This window comes from Mustelus asterias, chromosome 13 (genome assembly GCF_964213995.1).
Source record: "Mustelus asterias chromosome 13, sMusAst1.hap1.1, whole genome shotgun sequence".
Classification (NCBI taxonomy): Eukaryota; Metazoa; Chordata; class Chondrichthyes; order Carcharhiniformes; family Triakidae; genus Mustelus; species Mustelus asterias.
Genome location: NC_135813.1, coordinates 80948812 through 80970674, shown reverse-complemented (window position 1 = coordinate 80970674; position 21863 = coordinate 80948812). Strand labels below are relative to the sequence as shown.

At 41.8% G+C, this 21863-nt stretch overlaps 1 protein-coding gene across 4 annotated transcripts in view; it reads right to left on the bottom strand.

The window, feature by feature from the left end:
- Positions 1–21863, bottom strand: part of sbno1 (strawberry notch homolog 1 (Drosophila)) — a 127957-nt gene that overhangs the window by 6153 nt on the left and 99941 nt on the right. For all 4 annotated transcript variants that reach the window (XM_078227107.1, XM_078227108.1, XM_078227105.1 and 1 more), the window contains 4 exons: positions 20516–20608; positions 12920–13057; positions 12283–12359; positions 1870–2063 (listed from right to left, as the gene is read on the bottom strand). In XM_078227107.1, the coding sequence (XP_078083233.1) occupies positions 1870–2063; positions 12283–12359; positions 12920–13057; positions 20516–20608 (502 nt within the window). The remainder of the gene's footprint in view (positions 1–1869; positions 2064–12282; positions 12360–12919; positions 13058–20515; positions 20609–21863) is intronic.

Here is a 21863-nt window from a genome sequence, read left to right as displayed (position 1 = left end):
CCAGAGGAAACAATATCCTTGCATCCAGTCTGTCCAGCCCTGTCAGAATTTTATATGTTTCAATTCATATATACATTTTTCTATCAAGGGAAGTCAGTAAATTGAAATTTAGTTACTGTAAAATATCTAAAAATAACATCTAGAAAGGTACTTTGGTCCCAGAAAGAAGTTGATTGGCAAGTTATTCTATTTATAATGAACATTTTGTAAATTTAAGGCATGGCAGGGCAGCATGGTCGAATGGAATGTGCATCCCGTGAAATGTTGGAAATCACTGACACACCATTGTCCTGAAGGTATCGTCACTGGTTGCAGAAGCTTGACCTTGGAACTATAGCAAGTCACTGCAGTGCATTCACAAAGCTGAAAACTATGAGATGGTCACACCGCAGGTTGCAGCACGCAGGCAAAGTAGGAATTGGTGACCACCAGATAATCCGAGAGAACTGGGCAGGTTGTGTAGGAGGACCCAGAGTCAATTGTGCTCACTAACTGGTTTGCCATTTCGGATACTGGTGACAATGATGGTTCCTCAGAGGAGTGCAGCAAGAGCCAAGTTCCTAGCACCACAGGTGAGGTGCATACGAGTGGAGTAGGAAGAGTGGAAGTGCAATAGTGATGGGGGATTTGTTAGAGGAACTGACAGGTATATTTGCAACTGCAGACATGACTCCAGGATGGTATGCTGCCTCGCTGACGCCAGGATCAAGGTTATGGTCTACATTGGTACCAGCAACAGGGAGAAAAAGAGGGATGATGTCCCGAAAACAGATTTTAGGGAGTTAGAAATGAAAAAGCATGACCTCAAATCAATCATCTCACGATTAGTCCCAGTGCCAACTGCTAGTGAGCATAGGAAAACGATGATTGAGCGAATCAACCCATGGCTTGAGAAATGGTGTGGGGTGGGGGAGGGAGGGGCACAGCATTAGATCTGTGAAGCATTAGGAGTGGTTATGGGGCAGGTGGGACCTGTCAAAGATGGACGGCTTGCACCTCAGCAGAAACATCTGGAGAGAGATTTGTGGGGGAGAATTTAGATTTGCTTGACATGAGGGAGGAACCTCAGAAAAAGCACAGATTGGACAGAAGCAAAACTGATAAAAAGTAGACGTGCAGTAGGAGAAATTAAAAGGTAGACAATGCAACAGCAAGCATATGGGAAGAAATAATAAAATTAAAAAGACAAAATTAAGGGCACTCAATGCACACATGATGGATGATTTAAAGGTACAAATAGAAGTAAATGGATATGATATTTTTAAAAATTCATTTGTCGGACATGGGCGTCGCTGGCTGGCCAGAATTTATTGCAAGAAGTCTCACAACACCAGGTTAAACTCCAACAGGTTTATTTGGTAGCACAAGCTTTTGGAGTGTCATTCCTTCTTCAGGTGAGTGAGGAGTTGTGTTCACAAACGGGGCATATATAGACACAAATTTAATTTATATGTATATATATGCCCTGTTTGTGAATCAAAGAGGGCAGCACTTTCCTGGCAGATCTGGCAAGATCGACAGGTTTCCTTGTCTGTCCATTCATCTTCATCTGATCACGGACTTTTGATCCGAGCAAAGAAAATAAACACAGCTTAAAATACAGAAGGTTACAGGGCTTCCCCACTCCAAGTATTGAAGATCACCCACACAAAATGTAAATTTCTAGATTAGAATTTGCAATGAGAAGGTAGATAAAAGAAAAGAAATCCAGGTTCTCTTGAAGACCTCAACAGGCACAAATTTGATCTTCTCCATAACAATTAGCTCAGAAGTAATTGCATTTTTGACAGGTTACAATCCAGCCTCAGTATTAAGTAAAACATTGCATTTCCATTTGCAGTATAATGCTAATCCATTGCTCATACTCACCAACAATCCTTTGCCCATCTTCTGTTTTTAATCGCACAATCTGCATTTTTACATTTGTCCCACTTACAGAGGCCAAGACTCCTTCCACTTTTGTCCAGACACTAAGAACTGAGCCACAGAGGACATGATAAGTGCGGCACCGCAACCCGATTTCACAAGCCATTCCGAGGCTTACTTTTTTGCAGTTTCCACGCCTATTAGGATGAAAAGAAAATTACAAAAGGAGTCATTTCACTCTTTAAAGATTTTAGCCACTGATGCCACTTGAAATGCACTGGGACTTGCTCAGTGCGCTACATGCACTTGTCCTGTGTCTAAAGGAATGAGGGTGACATATTTCCACATGCCAGATAAATTCAATCACAACTTATTTTCACTTGATTTTTGGGGTAGAGAATTAATAATTACTTTCTTCCATGATGAAAGTGAACAAATTGAAAAGCAACTTCTAAGCCTTCAATAAATGCCTAATACAGGCATGAATAAAACAAAAGCTCTTAATTGGGGAGAGATTGATTTCCAAAGGGCCCTGGGTCACTGAAAGATGACATGCAATGAGCAATTAGGAGGACAAATGATTCATTAGCCTTCATTGCAAAAGGATTAGAGTATGGAAGAGAGACTTGATGCAATTAACTATAGAATCAGAATCCCTACAGTGCAGAAAGAAGCCATGTGACCCATCGAGTCTGCACTGACTCTCTGAAAGAGCATCTAACCTAGTCTAGCCCCTCTGCCCTATTCTCGTGACCCCACACATTTACCATGGCCAATTCAATTAGCCTGCTCATCTTTGGACTGTGGGAAAAAACTGGAGCACCGGGAGGAAACCCATGCAGACACAGAGAATGTGCAAATTCCACAGTCACCCAAGGCCAGAATTGAACCTGGGTCCCTGGTGCTGTGAGCAGAAATGCTAAGCACTGTGCGATCATGCCGCGTCTGTTGGCGCAGACTTGATGGGAGCAAATGGCCTTCTACACTGTGGGGATTTGATGGATTTACCCAAGGTATACCTGTCAGAGGGAGTGCAATGAAGTTTCACCAGACTAAACCCTGGGACTGCAGGATTGCCCTACAAGATTGAGGAGAACGGGTCTGTATTCTCTGGAGTTCAGATAAATGAAGGGTGATCTCATTGAATTCTTCGAGGACTTGACAGGTTTGATACAGAGAGGATGTTTTCCCTGGCTGGGGAAAATAGAAGTCTCAGAATAAGAGAGATAGGTCATTTAATACTGAGATGAGGAGGAACTTCTGCACTCAGGAGTCAGAGAGCCATAGAATCTTACAGCACAGAAAGGGGCTCTTCAGCCCACTGTGTCCACGCCAGCCATCAAGCATCTAGCTATTTGAATTCCATTTTCCAGCACTTGTATGTCATGGTCTTTCAAGTGCTCATCTAAATACTTCTAAAATGTTGTGAGGGTTCCCGCCTCTACCATCCTTTCAGGCAGTGAATTCCAGATTCCCACCACCCTTGGTGAAAAAAGCTTTTCCTCACATTTCCTATAAACCTCCTTAAATCTCTGCCCCTGGTTATTGATCCCTCTGCTAAGGGGAAAGGTTACTTCCTATCCACTTTACCAATGCCCCTTAATTTTATACACCACAATGAGGTTCTCTCTCTCTCTCTCCCCCCCCCCCCCCCCCAATCTTCTTTGCTCTAATCCCAGCCTATCCAGTCTCTCTTGGTAGTTGAGATACCCCAACCCAGGCAACATCCTGGCGAATCTCCTCTGTACCCTCTCTAGTGCAATCACATATTTCCTATAGTGTGGTGACCAGAACTGGACACTATCCCAGCTGTGGCCAAACCAGCATTTCATGCAGCTCCATCATAACCTCCCTGCTCTTATATTCAATGCCGCAGTTAATAAAGGCAATTTTCCCATATGCCTTCTCAACCACCTTATCTACTACCTGTCCTGCTGTCTTCAGCGATGTATGCACATGCACACCAAGGTCCCCCTGATCCTCTGTACATTCCCCTGCCTTATTAGTCCTCCCAAAATGCTTTACCGGACTAAATTCCATTTGCCACTGTTCTGCCCATCTATATTGTCCTGCAATCTAAGACTTCGCTCCTCATTATTTAGCACACAACCAATTTTTGTGTAATCTGCAAACTTATTAATCGTACCTCCGATATTCACATGCAGACCATTAATGTACACTACAAACAAGGGACCCAGCACCAATCCCTGAACATCACTGGACACAAGCTTCTCATCACAAAAACAAAAACAAAAGATCCTCTTGAAGACCAGAGTGGTACACTGTGTATGGAACCAAACGAGATGGGGGAGATACTAAATGGTTTTTTTTGCATCTATATTTACTGAGGAAACGGGCATGGAGTCTACGGAAATAGGGCAAACTGGTAAGGAGGCCATGGAACCTTTACAGATTAAAGGGGAGGAGGTGCTCGCTGTCTTGAGGCAAATCAGAGTGGATAAATCCCCAGGACCGGACAGGGTATTCCACGGACCTTGAGGGAAGCTAGTGTTGAACTTGCAGGGGCCCTGGCAGACATATTTAAAATGTCAGTATTCACGGGGGGGGTGCCGGATGCCGGATGATTGGAGGGTGGCTCATGTTGTTCCGTTGTTTAAAAAAGGTTCCAAAAGAAATCCGGGAAATTATAGGCCAGTAAGTTTGACGTCGGTGGTGGGCAAGTTATTGGAAGGTGTGATAAGGGATAGGATCTACAAATAGACAGGGACTTATTAGGGAGAGTCAACATGGCTTTGTGCGTGGTAGGTCATGTTTGACCAATCTATTAGAGTTTTTCGAGGAGGTTACCAGGAAAGTGGATGAAGGGAAGGCGGTGGATGTTGTCTACCTGGATTTCAGCAAGGCCTTTGACAAGGTCCCTCATGGGAGGTTAGTTAGGAAGGTTCAGTCGCTGGGTATACATGGGGAGGTAGTAAATTGGATAAGACACTGGCTCAATGGAAGAAGCCAGAGAGTGGTTGTGGAGGATTGCTTCTCTGAGTGGAGGCCTGTGACTAGTGGTGTGCCGCAGGGATCGGTGTTGGGTCCATTGTTGTTTGTCATCTATATCAATGATCTGGATGATAATGTGGTCAATTGGATCAGCAAGTTTGCTGATGATACAAAGATTAGAGGTGTAGTAGTGGACAGTGAGGAAGGTTTTCAAAGCTTGCAGAGGGATTTGGACCAACTAGAAAAATGGGCTGAAAAATGGCAAATGGAATTTAACGCAGACAAGTGTGAGATATTGCACTTTGGAAGGACAAACCAAAGAAGAACGTACAGGGTAAATGGTAGGACTCTGAAGAGTGCAGTTGAACAGAGGGATCTGGGAATACAGGTACAGAGTTCCCTAAAAGTGACGTCACAGGTGGATAGGGTCGTAAAGAGTGCCTTTGGTACATTGGCCTTTATAAATCAGAGTATCGAGTATAAAAGTTGGAGTGTTATGGTAAGGTTATATAAGGCATTGGTGAGGCCGAATTTGGAGTATTGTGTACAGTTTTGGTCACCTAGTTACAGGAAGGATGTAAATAAGGTTGAAAGAGTGCAGAGAAGGTTCACAAGGATGTTGCCGGGACTTGAGAAGCTGAGTTACAGAGAGAGATTGAATAGGTTGGGACTTTATTCCCTGGAGCGTAGAAGATTGAGGGGAGATTTGATAGAGGTGTATAAGATTTTGATGGGTATAGATAGAGTGAATGCAAGCAGGCTTTTTCCGCTGAGGCTAGGGGAGAAAAAAACCAGAGGGCATGGGCTAAGGGTGAAAGGAGAAAAGTTTAAAGGGAATATTAGGGGGGGCTTCTTCACGCAGAGAGTGGTGGGAGTGTGGAATGAGCTGCCGGATAAAGTGGTAAATGCGGGGTCACTTTTAACATTTAAGAAAAACTTGGACGGGTTCATGGATGAGAGGGGTGTGGAGGGATATGGTCCAAGTGCAGGTCAGTGGGACTAGGCATAAAATGGTTCGGCACAGAAAGGAAGGGCCAAAAGGCCTGTTTCTGAGCTGTAATTTTCTATGGTTCTATCATCGTCCACCCGCTGCCTCCTGCCACTAAGCCAATTTTAGATCCAGTTTGACAAATTGCCCCGGATCCCTTGGGCTCTGACCTTCATCAGCCTCCCATATGGGACTTGGTCAAAAGCTCTACTGAGGTCCATATGAACTACACTACCCTTATCTATGCACAGTCACCTTCTGGAAAAATTCCATCAAATTTGAAAGACATGAAATCCCTTTGAAAAAACCATGCTGACTACTTGATTAATCCTTGCCTCCCCAATTGGAGAGTAATTCTGTCCCTCAGGGAAATTATTGGAAAAAATTCTATTACTAACGTTATACTCACTGGATTGTACTTTCCTGGTTTTTCCCTACTTCCCTTCTCGAATAATAGTATATCAGCACTTTAGGCCCGTTAAAACTGTTAATACCTCCTCCCTCTCAATGTTAAGTTGCTCAAGGAAACCACAATGCCCCATCCTGATTTCTATACCTACATCATCCTTCTCCATGGTGAATACAGATGCATGGTACTCATTTAAAATCTCTCTGATGTCTTCCGGCTCCATACACAAATTGTCAGGTTGGTCGCCAATGGGCCCTACTGTTTCCCAAGGAGGGTGATGAAACTTTGGAATTGTATCCCAAAGGAAGCTCAAGTCATCGAGTATATGCAAGACCAAACTCAACAGGTAATAACAAAGGTAGAATATTAACCATGGTCTAGTTGAATGGCAGAGGAGTTGTTCCTATTTCCCATGTAACTAGTTAATTGAGGATTGAAGTTATCTATGGAATTACAGCACATCAGTCTTCAAGAACTTAGCGACCCATTATTTGATTGCTGCAGCCAAGTATCTTCAGACATGTGTTTGTCTTTTCATGTCTAGAACTTGAAGGAAGATGACAAATCAACTTGCAGTGCCTCTCCAGCTTGGAGTACCAAGGTCTTGAAACTCACCACATGTCCCAAAAAATGGGGAAAGGCAAACAATCCTCCAATTTTTTTTTTTAAGTGCAGTAATCACCAAGCCAGGCAATAGATTCTGCAGTGACAAAATGGAACTCTCTGAGCCCTCTGCTAAATTATGTCAGGGAATGATGTGAAGAACAGAGAAAAAATGCAACCGCATCTGGAAAGAGGAGTGTACAAAGTTTACAAAGTACATAAAAACTAGGAGTAGGTCATTCATTTTGATCATGGCTGATCATCAAATTCAAGTTCCCCCTTCCCCCCCCCCCATATCCCTTGATTCATTTAGCCCCAACAGCTATATTTAATTTCTCCTTGAAATCAGAATGTTTTGGCTTCAACTACTCTGTGGTAGTGAATTCCACAGATTTACCACACACTGGGTGAAGAAATTTCTCCTCACCTCAGTTCTAAAAGCTTTACCCCTCATCCTCAAATATGAACCCTAGTTCTGGACGCCCTCACCATTGGGAACATTCTTTTTGAATCTACTCTGTCTAACCCTGTTAGAATTTTATAAGTTTCCACGCGATCCTCTCTCCTCTTCTAAACTCCAATGAATATAATCCTAACTGTCTTAGTCTCTCCTCGTGTCAGATCTGCCATCCCAGGGATCAGCGTGGTAAACCTTTACTGTACTCCCTCTATAGCTGGGCATCCTTCTTCAAAAACTGCACACAATGCTCCAGATGTGGCCTCACCAACACCCTATACAATTGCACCAAAACATCTTTATGCCCAAACTTAAATCCTCTCGCTATGAAATACCATTTGCGTGCTTACTTTCAGCAACTGATGCACAAGGACACCAAGGTCTCGCTGAATAGCCACCTCTCAATTTACATTCTTTCAAATAATCTGCCCTCCTACTTTTGCTACCAAAGTGGATAACCTCACATTTATCACCATAATACTGCATCTGCCATGCATATGCCCACTCAGCCTGTCCAAATCATGCTGAAGCATCTCTGCATCCTCCCCACAGCTCACCCTCCCACCCAACTTTGTATCATCTGCAAATTTGGAGATAATACATTCAGTTCCCTCTTCCAAATCATGAATATATTATATAGTGAACAGTTGGGGTCTCAGCAAAGATCCCTACGGTACCCACCAGCCGTAGAAGAAGACCCATTTATGTCAACTCTGCTTCCAGACTGCTAACCAACTTTCTATCTATCTCAAAATACCATCCGTAGTCCCATACGCTTTAACTTTACATAATAGTCTATGTGAGACCTTCCTGAAAGCCTTCTGAAAGTCCAAATAGATTGCATCCACCTGTTCTCCTTGATCAATGCTACTAGTTACATTCTCAAAGAATTCAATAGATTTGTCAAGCATGGTTTCCCTTTGTATATCCATGCTGACTTTGATTATACCACTGCTTTTCAAACGCTGAGCTACGAAATCCTTGATAATGGACTCTAGCAACTCAGTACAGATGTTAGGCTCACTAGTCTAGTTTTCTCTCTACCTTCCTTCAAAAATAGTGGGGTTACATTAGCTACTGGTTCCTACATTCCTAGGAATGTAGGAACCAGTCCAGAGTCCAAAGAATTTGGAGAATGACCAATGGATCTACTGTTCCCAGGGCCACTTAAGTACTCTGGGATGAAGATCATCAGCACCTGGAGATTTGATCCCAATTTCCCCAAAACCATTTCTCTACTAATGCTGAATTCCTCCAGCTTCTCACTAAAACTTATTTCTCTCAGAACTTCTGGTACATTGCTTCTATCTTCGCAAAGTACGAATTTAGTTCCTCAGCCATTTCTTTGTTCCTTATGAATTCTCCCGTTTCTAAGGGCCATTAGTTTGTGTCAATCTTTTTCTCTTTACATACCTAGATAAACTTTTACAGTCAGTTTTTATGTTCCCCGCTAACTTAATTTCATACTCTATTTTTCCCTTCTTAATCAATCCCTTGGTCCTCCTTTGCTGAATTTTAAACTGCTCCCAATCTGGTCTATTGCTTTTTCTTGCCAATTTGTATACTTCTTCTTTGAATCTAATACTATCTCTTCCGAAACACTCAATAGACCTTAATGTTTTGTTCCCAACTTTGGTCACCCTGGAGACATGTCTCTGCAATGCTAACTATATGATACCCATTTACATCTATCTGCGCAACTAATTCATCCATTTTGTTTTGAGTGCTCATGTACATTTATATAGCAAAAACATGCCAAAATGCTTCAATGAAGTGCAATTAAAGAGTTGTTTGGTAGCATAGGACTTGTGTATTGCTGAAACAGAGACACGGTGAAGCTTTTTGCCTGACAACCATTGGGACACTTCACAAGAATGTCAGTAAAAAGGAAAAACAACCAACTACACAAGTGAAGAATGTTGATTGGCTGGCAAGCAGACTCTTATTGGTAGATGCGGTGCCATGGAGAATGCACCAGTTGATTGTGTCTGACAGATTACTGCCAAGCATTGTTTGAAATTTAAACCTGACAGCTTGACCCAGATTGTTCAAGGACTGTCATGAGGGATTAATCAGCAAATGAATGTCAGTTATTTTGTTTAACTGAAACAGGCACAATCTGTGCATCTGTTCTGTCTGCAAAGAACAGGGCAGTATGTATTCCACGAGACAGGAATTGAAGGCCATTCGGCCCCTCGAGCCTGCTCCACCATTTAATAGGATCATGGCTGATCTGACATCCCTCACACCCACTTCGTGTGTGTCCTGATGGGACAGGACACATCCAGGGATGGTAACGGTGGTGTCTGGGGTGTTATCTGTAAGGTATGATTCTGTGAGAATGACTACCTCAGACTGTTGCTTGACTAGTCTGAGAGACCAACTCTCCCAATTTTGGTACTAGCCCTGTTAGCAAGGAGGACTTTGCAGGGTCGACAGGGCTGTTTGTTTAGCTGTTGTCTTTTCCAGTGCCTCGGTCGATGCCAAGTGGTCCGTCTGGTTTCGTTTTTTTGTTGAGACTTTGTAGCGATTGATACAACCGAGTGGCTTGCTCGGCCATTTCAGAGGGCAGTTGAAAGTCAACCACATTGCTGTGGGTCTGGAGTCACATGTAGACCAGACCAGGTAAGGGCGGCAGATTTCCTTCCCTAAAGGACATTAGTGAACCAGACGGGTTTTTCTGATAATTGACAATGGTTTTACAGTCATCAGTAGACTCTTAATTCCAGATTTTTTTTATTGAATTCAAATTCCATCATTTGCTATGGCAAGATTCGAAGCCAGGTCCCCAGAACATTAGCTGAGTTTCTGGTTTAATAGTCTAATGATAATCTCCAATCTTTTAATCACAAGATCACTTTTAGCATCAAAATGCACCACGTGATCACCTCAAAAATTTGACATTACAAAACCCCCTAAAATATACCTACGCATAACACCCATCTATTCTTAGTGTGACAATGCTGTGAAGTCTGGGTTATAGTTTGAGATGGCCAGTCTGAGTCCCATCAGATGGGCATCTGCTGTAAGACAAGTTTATTTGGACTTCATTTTTACCAGGGAAAATGGCGCCTCACAGTAGGTATGTGGAACCAAAGTCAACCTTCACATTTAGTGCACGTCAGAAGAGGTACTTCTCCCTGTTTATAAGTTCCCAAAAATCTTTGTCTCTTGACCTAGTTTTCAGCTCTATGTCATTTTGCATGACGATTATTTCCATGCCAATCCCACTGTTTTGTTCAAACACCTGCTGAAATGTTGCTGTCAGTTCGTCAATGTCCACTTGAAAAAAAGGATGAAACAAACGATGATTTGGTCCATCTTGTCTCACTCCAGAAATCGTCAGTTGAATTCCTTTTCCAATTTGTTCAGGTGGTCACAGAATTTGTTTGGATGGAACCTTTTGTTTGACCTGCTGTTGGATTTTCTCTGGACTTGAGAAGTGCTCAGTAATTTTGTTCTTTAACTGGGAGGACCACAGGCCCAGTTTCAACTTGTACACATTCACTGCACTGATCATGCGTGACAGATCTCCGTCCCTCCCCTGCAGTTCACAGTTCAGCACATTCAATTCTGCGTTTATGTCCATAAGAAACACCAAGTCCAGCAACCATACATTGTCTGACAGCTTGCAGTACACCTCATTTCTTGATTTAAGGTGACAATTTCAGGAGGACTTTCCTCAACTTAGCCACCTCATATCTGCATGAAGGATTAGTTCACTATGGTGGCATTGAGTAACGATTTGAACAAGTGATATTGCAGAGTTCTGGCATAAATTGAGTTAGCGCTCTTGACAACTGTCATTACATGAGAAAAATCAATAATCTTGCTTGCTCACACTTGTTGGTGGTTAACACAGTGCTAATTGACAAAATAAGGGAATTCAGGATAATTTCTGCAAAGTGCCACAAAGCCTGCATGGACGGTGCACCATCGGTTGTGATTTAAACCAGTTTCTTGATCGGAATGTTTTTCTTCGTCACACACCTTTTAAATTTCTAGTAGTCATCCTCGCCTCTTGTCCCGAGTGGCAAAAGAGTGAGGAAAGTCAAGTCTTGCTTTATTGTTGCATCTTTGTTTTCGTTTGCATGGCATTGCATCAACTGGGCCATATGCGTCATATTTACTGACTCAAACTGCCGTGAGAAACATTCACAGCCTGATAATTTTTGGTGTATTTGCTGATACATCCTCACAACAATTCCACCCTTCTGCCTATTGTTACTCTCGATGGCTGTCATTTGTTTTTAAAGTCTTTAAAAAAGGTGTCTGCAGCATCCGTCATAGCCTGCTTGCTAACTTTGCCATTGGTGCACAGTTTCTTACTGTGTGCCAGCAGATGGCCAATGCGGAAATATGCCCTTTTGCTCGCCTTGCCTTTAGCCACAGGTTTTGAAAAGTGTGACTGTTGAACTTGCAACATTTCCTTTAACTACCCAACTTTCTTTGTCCGAATGGTGCTGTTTAAAGGGAAATTTTCTTGAAATTTTGCATGCATTGTCTGTCTTGATGCCATTCCAAATTACTTGTTTTACTCGAGGCTGTTGACAATGGTCTTACCGTTGACATTCATAAAAATAAATTCACCTTCCCATTCCCAGTGAAGATTTGCACCCTCTTGGCTCCTTACTTATCATTTTGTCTTCACTGAGTTTAGGCCACCTTTCGTTGCCTGCAATTCAGCAGCCAATGAGCTGATTTGCTCGTCATGATAAGAAGCCTGAGACCCACGCATTTTCTGCAGCCAATGACAATTGATGTCTCAATCGATTGCGATCGACTATTTGAGACCACAGGGTTAGAGCAATCACTGCTGTGACAGGTATTAATCTGATTGAAAGGATTCAAATTCAATTGTGGGAAAGATGGGCTTTAGAAAGGAGGGGGAATTTGGTAGATGCAGAGTAGTTCAGAAAGATAGAGGAATTGCAGCATTCACAATGAAAGAAAAATGATACAGCCTTTAGAAACATTTAAACCATTGTTTTTAATGGCTATACTAACCAATATGCATGAGTACACGTCTCAGCAGATGACTTGTACTGTTCCATCCAATGTGACTCTGCTTCCCCAGAGGTTACCTATAAAGACAGATGCAAAAATACTTCTCAATTTTACAAAAAAGTGACCCTCCCCAGTTTGTCAGCTACAGAATTACTATAGCAATAGAACTGTTGATATCGGTCAATTCATTTGATTTTGAAGAGGTAAAAATAACACTACCAATGCAGCAATGTTTCACCTATGCCAGGCCCTATAATGAGGAAACAAACTAATTTAAGATATAGAAAGATCATCTCCAAAGTATGTTATAACACAAGCAAGACCACTTCTAGCACAGTGCACATTCAATTAGCCTCAGTGCCAGGGACCCAGGTTCTATTCCTAGCTTGGGTCACTGTCTGTGCGATGTCTGCACATTCTCCGTGTCTGTGTGGGTTTCCTCCGGGTGCCTCCCACACTCCAAAAACATGCTGGTTAAGTGCATTGGCCATGCTAAATTCTCCCTCAGTCTACTTGAACAGGTGCTGGAGTGTAGCGACGAGGCAATTTTCACAATAACTTAATTGCAGTGTTAATGTAGGTCTATTTGCGACACTAATAAACAAAAACTTAAAAACTTCAGTCCATGTTCCTTCACCTTTTTATATTTCTTCTTTAGGTCAATATAATTCTCTAGTTTGAGCTGCTTGCCAGTGTTTGGCCTGTACATCATGAATAATCTCTTCTTGCTATTAACTTCCTTGACCAGAATTGCCGTCTTTTTATTATTTCTTATCTGGAAGAAAAAAAATGTACATGTTGTTATTCATGGAAGATAAACTACGTAGTTTATGCTGTGTCATTATAGCCCATTTTGTGACAACCTTACAAATTAAATTTCCACAGGTTGTTTCTTAAATATATTTGGATTAAAAAATATTTGGGGGGTGGGTGCGTGAGATGTGCTTATTAATGGGTAATGCTGATCTTGATGGACCACTCCATTTCAATGTTTGAAAATGCAACAAAATATTTAATGGCCTTTACAAAAATTCTGTATTAATTCAAGAATCTTATCCAAAAATTTGAGCGCCATACTTTTTCAGAAACAAATTAAGTACTTAATGTACTAGGACACTCCGGTCACTCCATACCTTAAGAGTTCCACAATATCTCTATTTGAATATTATGCTGTTTTTCTATTCTTCCTGCCAAAGTGGAGAAGTTCACATTTTCCTACATTATACACCATCTGCAAAATATTTGCTCACTCACTTATCCGATGAATATAGGAAGTGCAGGGACAAAGTAAAAAAAGGAAATAAGGAAATCAAAGAGAGCATGAAAAAAGATTAGCAAGTTAAAGAAAATCCTAAGATGTTTTACCAATGTATTAACGGTAAAAGGTTAATCAAGGAAAAAGTGGGATCTATCAGTGATGAAGGGAACTTGTGTGTAGACACATAGGCTGTGGGAAGGGTTTCAAATGAATATTTTGTCTCTGTGTTTAGAAACGAAAGGAATGATGCAGAGTTAGTAGTCTGGGAGGAAGAGAGATATTGGACGGGATAATCATAAAGAGAGGAAATATTCGAAGGGTTGGAATCCTTGAAAGAATCCTGATAAGTCATCAGGGCCAGATGGATCGATTCCAAGACTGCTGAATGTGGTCAGGGAGAAGATAGAGATGCTGTGCGAATGATTTTCCAACTCTGACTGGATACAGGGGAGGTACTGGAGAAATGCAAACACAGTTTCCTTGTTTAAAAAGGGATTGAAGGAAATGTCAAACAATTATAGACCAGTTAGTCTTACACCGGTGGTGGGCAAATTAGTAGAATCAATCTTGAGAAATAGGATTAACTGTCACATGGAAAGGCATGGACCTGCCAGGAATGGTCAGCATGGATTTGCTAAAGGAAGGTCTTGCCTCACAAACGTGATTGAATTGTTTGAGGAAGTGACGAGGGTTGATGAAAGTAGTGGTGGATGTGCATACATGGATTTTAGCAAGGCGTTTGACAAGGTCCCACATGGCAGTTTGGTCAACAACACAAAAGCCCATTGGATGCAGGGTAACGCGACAAACTGGATCAAAAGTTGGCTTAGTAACAGGAAACAAAAGATAATGGTTGTTGGATGCTCTCGCGAATGGAAAGTTGTTTCAAGTGGTGTTCCACAGGGTTGTGTTGGGACCCTTGCTGTGTTATATATTAACAATTTGGGTAACATGGGGGACACGATTGGAAAATTTGCAGACCACACAAAGATTGGTTGGGTAGGTATTGAGCTGAGGATAACTAGCTATAATCTCCAAAATAATATCGATGGGTTGGTGGAGTGGGCGGTAAAGTGGTTTCCATCACACTTAGATTTTAACACAAGTGTGAGGTAATGCATTTCGGGAGAACAGTTAAAGGGCATGCACAATAAATACGAATGTACTAACAGCAGATGACGTGAGATCTTGGCATACACGTACACAGGCTCCTAAAGGCAGCAGTTTAAGTAGACAAGGCCGTAAAGAAGGTATCTGGAATGGTCTCCATGAGCAGAAGTATAGAATACAAAAGTAAGGGTATAATGTTGGAACTTTATAAAGCACTGGTGAGGCCACAACTGGAGTATTGTGTGCAGTTCTGGTCACCACAATTCAGGAAGGACGTAATTGCTCTGGAGAGTGCGCAAAGAAGTTTATGAGAATAAACAGGGCTAGAAAAGTGTAGCTATGAGGAAAGTTTGGATAGGTTGGGGTTATTTTTCTTGGAACAAGGAAGGCCGAAGGGTATAAAATTATGAGGGGGAAGAGATAGAATGGACAAGATAAAATTGTTTCCCTTGGAGGAGAATTTCTAAAATGAGGGGACATAGATTCAAGATAGGTGGCTGCAGGTGTACTTGGGACATGAGGCAGAATATTTTTTTACGCATAGGATGATGGGTGTGTGGAATTCACTGCTCAAATTGGAGGAGGAGGCAGGGACCCTAAATTCTTAAAGAGTACCTGGACCTGCATCGTGAGTGCTGGAAGCTACAGGGTGATGGGCCGAGTGCAGGAAGGTGGGTTTAGAAAGGGCATAGAACATAGAACAGGACAGCACGGAACAGGCCCTTCGGCCCACAATGTTGTGCCGAGCTTTATCTGAAACCAAGATCAAGCTATCCCACTCCCTATCATCCTGGTGTGCTCCATGTGCCTATCCAATAACCGCTTAAATGTTCCTAAAGTGTCTGACTCCACTAGCACTGCAAGCAGTCCATTCCACACCCCAACCACTCTCTGCGTAAAGAACCTACCTCGGACATCCTTCCTATATCTCCCACCATGGGGCCTATAGTTATGCCCCCTTGTAATAGCTCCATCCACCTGAGGAAATAGTCTGTGGGTACTCTCGGGCTGGCACAGACAAGATGGGCCGAATAGCCTCCTTCTGTGCTGTAATTTTGCTACGATTCCATGTGTGTTTGCAGACTCAAGTCCTTTTCACAACTTACTTTCCTACATATCTTGGTGTCATCAGCAAATTTAGCGACCATGCAGTTAGTATTTTCAAAGCAATTTATATCCTGCCTCCCCTTCACCTCCTCTGGGATGTTATTTGTATCCACTACAGTAAAGACAGATGCAAAATAGCTGTTCAATTTATCCAATATTTCCTTTTCCATTATTCATTCTCACTAATCCAGAGGACCAACACTCCCTATTTTTCCTTTGACCTGTAGAAACTCTTAATATTTCTAGCGAGTTTTCTCCCATATCTAATTTCTCCCTCAATCTTTGTCATTCATTGCTGTTATTTATATTCTGTCCAATCTTCTGACCTGCTTCCCACCGTTGCAAAATTATATACTGTTTCAATTTGATGCCACAATATCTGTAACTTCTTCAGTTAGCCACAGATGGTATATTCTTCCCTCGAGTCTTTCCTTCTCATTGGAATGCATCTTTTGAGCACTCTGAAATTGTTGCCACCAGATCATGGCTGACCTATCCCTTAACCCAATTTCCTGGATACCAGAACCAGCTGTGTTTTCATGCCCTCATAATTGCCTTATTTAAGTTTAAAACTCTAGTCTCCCTCAAACAATGTAAAATTCAATTATACGATCACTGGTACCTAGGGGACACCTCACTGAGGTCTTTAATTAATCCTGTCGCATTGTACATTACCAGATCTCGGATAGCTTGCTCCAAATCTGTCCCCAAAACACAATGAACTCATCATCCAGGCTACCATTGTCATTTTGATTTATCCAATCTATACAGAGATTATCATTCATGATTATCACCATACTTTTTTCACAAGCCCTCATTATTTCTTCCTGTATACCCCATCCTGTGTTTACTGTTAGGGGGCCTAAAAACCACTCCCACAAGTGACTTCTTAGATTTACCATTTCTCAGCTTTACCCAAACTGATTCTACATCTTGATCTCCAGAATTAAGCTAATCTCTTTCTATTGAACCAATGTAATCGTTAATTAACAGAGCTTTCACTCCACCTTTTTCTTGTTTTCTGTCTTCCTAAAGGGTGTATGATGCTGAATATTCAGGTCCCAGTCTTTGTCATCCTACAGCCATGTCGCTGTAATGGTTAACAGATCATACATATTTATTTCAACTTGTGCTGTCAATTTATATGTTTTGCTATGAATGTCACATGCATTCACAGAATCACTGTCCAGATAATAAATTTAACTTACTAGCACCCAGCTCACCTTTAACAAGTAATGAGAGCAAAGTGCAAATCAAACCAGCTTGATGGTTATTTGAAGCAGATGCTGTATAGTGGCCTGATTGCATTCAGCTTTCAACAGTTTTGCAAAATTCTACGTTGTTTTAATTACTTGAACAAACTCGTGAAGCCACCTAGTTGACCCTTGGAAGGTGCACAAGGCGACGACACAGGGTTTAAAGCCTGTAATGTTTTGTCTCCAGTATATTTCACAATCCTCCCTCTATTTATTTTCAAATTGATGTTTTTAACCAAAATAAATTTACATTCTAGGAATGCAAAACTGAGTAATGCAGTGACCCATGATACAGGTCATACTGCCCATCAGCTCTCTCACCAAAAAATAACCATCTTTTCTCCAGTTGCTTTTTGTACCAGACACTTTTTATAAACCCGAGAAGCACCAGTGTTTTCATATGACCAGGCACTGTCAAATTACGGATCCAGAACTCAAAAGGCCAATTCTGAAGAGAATCTGCAATGATAAAATCTGGTCCTTTCTGGGCCCACAAACACCTGACAAAACTAGAGCAGCAAGGATTTGTTAAATACATTCTATGCGACTTCAAAGGTAACAGTGATCTCTTGGAACTTGCTTAAACTTTTCAGAGTTCAGGAGGAAAGCTCTGAGGTGTTTCCTCAATTTGGTGACAGTTGTTTAGCAACTCCCCCGGTCAGCATCACAGGAGTTTGCTGATGGAGAATTCATCACCCACCAGTGAACATGGATGGGACTCCTAGTCTTCCTCTTTCCATTCTCGGTACAAAATCTGAATAATTCCAGTACAGCTCAAGATCTATTAAATCAGTGTGCTGCAAATTAAGAATAATATTCAAGTGGTCAGGGCATGCACAGAAGCTCAACTTATTCTGTGGAGCAGCAGGCTCCAATTCATGGATTTCAATTTCAGTTTCTGCTTCAAGTTATTTGACTCTTTGACCAAAATTCAATCTCCTTGCTAGAGATGCAGCATTCCCACAACAGAATGTATCTTAGAAAAATCCCAGTTTCAGTCAGCATTATTTTCAAAGTCTGCAACTAGATCCTCTTCCAGCTAAAGGTGGGACTGAGCAAAGCAGCAAATACTATGTAAAACATGTCATTCTGCTTTCCTAACTGCTTTGGTTAACTAAACTCCTATGGCCCATGAGAAAACAAACTTTTCCAAATATTCTTGTAAGTAGTTTTTAATGAATGCTTGGCACAAGAGAGTCAGAATTTCAAATAGTTAAATGAGAAAATTAACCAGTGCCAGGGCAATGACTTTTCTCCAAATGAACTAGGTTTCTGAAACCAAAAAAGAAAATGCTGGAAAATCTCAGCAGGTCTGGCAGCATCTGTGAGGAGAGAAAAGGGCTGACGTCGAATCCAGATGACCCTTTGTCAAAGTTAAAAGGCATAGAAAGTGGGAGATATTTATACTGCAGGGTGAGGGAATGAATGATGATTCATAGCCACAGAAACCAGGGTAAAGGGCTGCTAATGGCAACCCAGAGAGAGAAGGGGTGTGAATGGCCAAACGGCAGGAGAAACTAAAATCAGAGGGTAAGGTGTGACCGATGAAGATGTGGGGGGAGGGGAGGAGGGAATGGGTAGGAAAGGTAAAATTAGAAAAAGGGGGTGAAAAAGGGGAAGCAAAGGTGGAGAAAAGGTAAGTAAAAGGGGATCACGTAGGGGAAATAGTGGGGGAGGGGAGGGCGAAAGAAAAATGAAGAACGACAAGAAATAAATAAAAGGTAGAGGACAGTAAAAATTAAATAAACTGAAAACAAAGGGTCAAGGTGGGGTGGAACTAATCACCTGAAGTTGCTGAATTCGATGTTGAGCCCGGAAGGCTGTAAAACGCCCAGCCGGAAGATGAGATGCTGTTCCTCCACTTTGCGTTGAGCTTCACTGCAACATTGCAGCAGGCCAAGGACAGCCATGTGGGCATAGGAGCAGGATCGTGTGTTAAAATGGCAAGCAATAGGAAGGTCAGGATCCAGATTGCGCACAGAGTGAAGGTGCTCAGCAAAGTGATCACCAGTCTACGCTTGGTCTCTCCGATATAGAGACGACCACATTGGGAGCAGCGAATGCAATAGACCAAATTGAAAGAGGTGCAAGTGAAACACTGCTTAACCTGGAATGTGTGTTTTGGACCTTTGATGATAAGCATGGAAGAGGTAAAGGAACAGGTGTTAAACCTTCTGTGATTGCATGGGAAGGTGCCATGGTGGTGTTAGGTTTCTGTATATTCTGGAGCATTGTGTTGTGGATCAGGGAAGCATCAACTAAAGAAATAAAATACTAGAAATACTTAGCAGGTGTTAGAATGGAAATGAAATGCTCTAATCAAATGAATACGATGAATGTTTTCAAATCTCATTCAGATTCTGCTCTAGCTATTTAGAAAACCAGAATTGCAAAAAATTCTTGCATTAAAATGAAAAGATTCAAGGTTCAAACTCAACCCCCTCCACTCAAACCTGTTACTTCTCTCCCTGCCTTGATTTTGCTATCAATCACCTTTCTCAATTCTCTTAATATAGTTCAGTGTGTTCGCTCCTATGTGAAATGTAATTTGAGACATTTTATGTTCAAGGAAATTCTTTATCTTTGGGAACAAAAGAAAATCTCCTTGCTGTTTCACAAAAGAAATACTGAAAATACATCACCGATAAGTCAGTGAATGGATCATTTTACATTTTGGCTGCAGCCCTCTTTTCGGTTTTCAAAAAGGTATAATTGAAACCAGTTAATTTTTTCTCCTGCAGCTGTGATACCTGCGAAAACCTATTTGATTCATTAGCCAGCATCTGCAGTACTTTGCAATTTCCATGTTGTATTCTTCAGTTGTTAGGTTGCTAACAAAACAGCAGACCTCACCAACGCCGCACTCTATGACCATATTTCACATTATACATTCCAGATCCTCAGAAATGCAGTTCACTTCAAACTCAGACCAAGCATGGGTAACAACGACTGAACCTCAAATCTCCATCAACTCAAAGGCTTGAACATTTTTCAGTATTGCAAACACTACATAGGTTACACTTACTGCTTGGTTATTGCCAAGCGTTCTCTATTTCTACTGCTGCACAATCCAATACACAATCGCAGAGCAGAGGACTGGGAACAGGCAGACACAGCAAACTAAACCACATCACGTGCAGTGTTATTTCATCAATTCCAATTTACTAAAGGATAACTATCATTCTATATCACTGGGATTCAAAGGATCACATTTTACTACCATGTAATCTTGGTGACAGCAACAATCTGTGTGGAGCTTGCACATTCTCCCCGTGTCTGTGTGGGTTTCAAGTTTCCTCCCACAGTCCAAAGATGTGCAGGTTCGATGGACTGACCATACTAAATTTCTCCTTAGTGTCAGGGGGACTAGCTAGGGTAAATGCATGGGGTTATGGGGATAGGGCCTAGGTGGGATTGTGGTCGGTGTAGACTCAATGGGCCAAATGGCCTCCTTCTGCACTGTAGGATTCTATGAAGAGTTAATTTCTCTCTCCTTGTTTACCTGCATTGACAAATAGAAGCCGTCATCTGTTCCCATTTGTTCTGCCCAAATCTTTGTAGCTTCTTCCCAGGACATCCCTCTTTCAACACTTATCTACAAAAATCAATACCGAATTAAAATAGACATTGATAATCCATAAAGCAAAACGTTAAGCATACAACTTGATTTACCACAAAACAATTTAGACATTTCAACGTTTACTGCGTTGAGGTACTTGTATTTTTTTTGTAACTGTCTATTGACTGTGCTGTTTGGGATTGGGTATTTTTTGGAGGAGATGGCCTAGTGGGTATTATCGCTAGACTATTAGTCCAGAAACTCAGGGTACCTGGGTTTGAATCCTGCCACAGGAGATGGTGGAATTTGAATTCAATATAAAAATATCTGGAATTAAGAATGTATTGATGACCACGAAACCATTGTCGATTGTTGGAAAAACCCATCTGGTTCACTAATGCCCTCTAGGGAAGAAAATCAGTCATCCTTACCTAGTCTGGCCTACATGTGATTCCAGAGCCACAGCAACATGGTTGAGACTCAACTGCCTTCGGCATTCGGATGGGCAATAAAATGCTGGCCCAGCCAGCGACACCCATGTCCCACGAATGAATGAAAAAAAATTCCCATTTGGAGCAACTAGTATATAGCTATGAAGATTGAGAGAAAATGTTGGAAAATCTCAGCAGGTCTGGCAGCATCTGTAAGGAGATGTCAAAGGTCATCTGGACTCGAAACATCAGCTCTTTTCTCTCCTTACAGATGCTGCCAGACCTGCTGAGATTTTTCAGCATTTTTTCTTTTGGTTTCAGGTTCCAGCATCTGCAGTACTTTGCTTTTATTTATGAAGATTTAGTATGCTTTTGAGTTCAATCCCTGGTCTGTACTGGTCTCCAGCTTTTTGTTTATTTTTCACAGTACATGGGTATCACTGGTTAGGCTAGCATTTGTTGTCCATCTGTAATAGTCCTTCAGAAGAGCCGCCTTTTTGAACCACTGCAGTCCATGCGGTGCAGGGAAGTTCACAGTACTGATTGGGAGGGAGTTCTAGGATTTTGACCTAATTACACTGAAGGAATAGCAATATAGTTCCAAGTCAGGATGATGTGCAATCTGGAAAGGAATTTGCATGATGTGGTGTTCCCATGCATCTGCTGCTCTTGTCCTTCTGGGTGGTCGAGGTCTTGGATTTGGAAGGTGCTGACAAAGCAACCTTGGTGAGCTGCTGCAGTGCATCTTGTAGATGGTACACACTGGTACATTGGTGGTGGAGGGGGTGAACATTTAAGGTGGTGGATGGAATGTCAATCAAGCAAGTTGCTTTGTCCGGGATGATTGCAAGCTTAAGTGT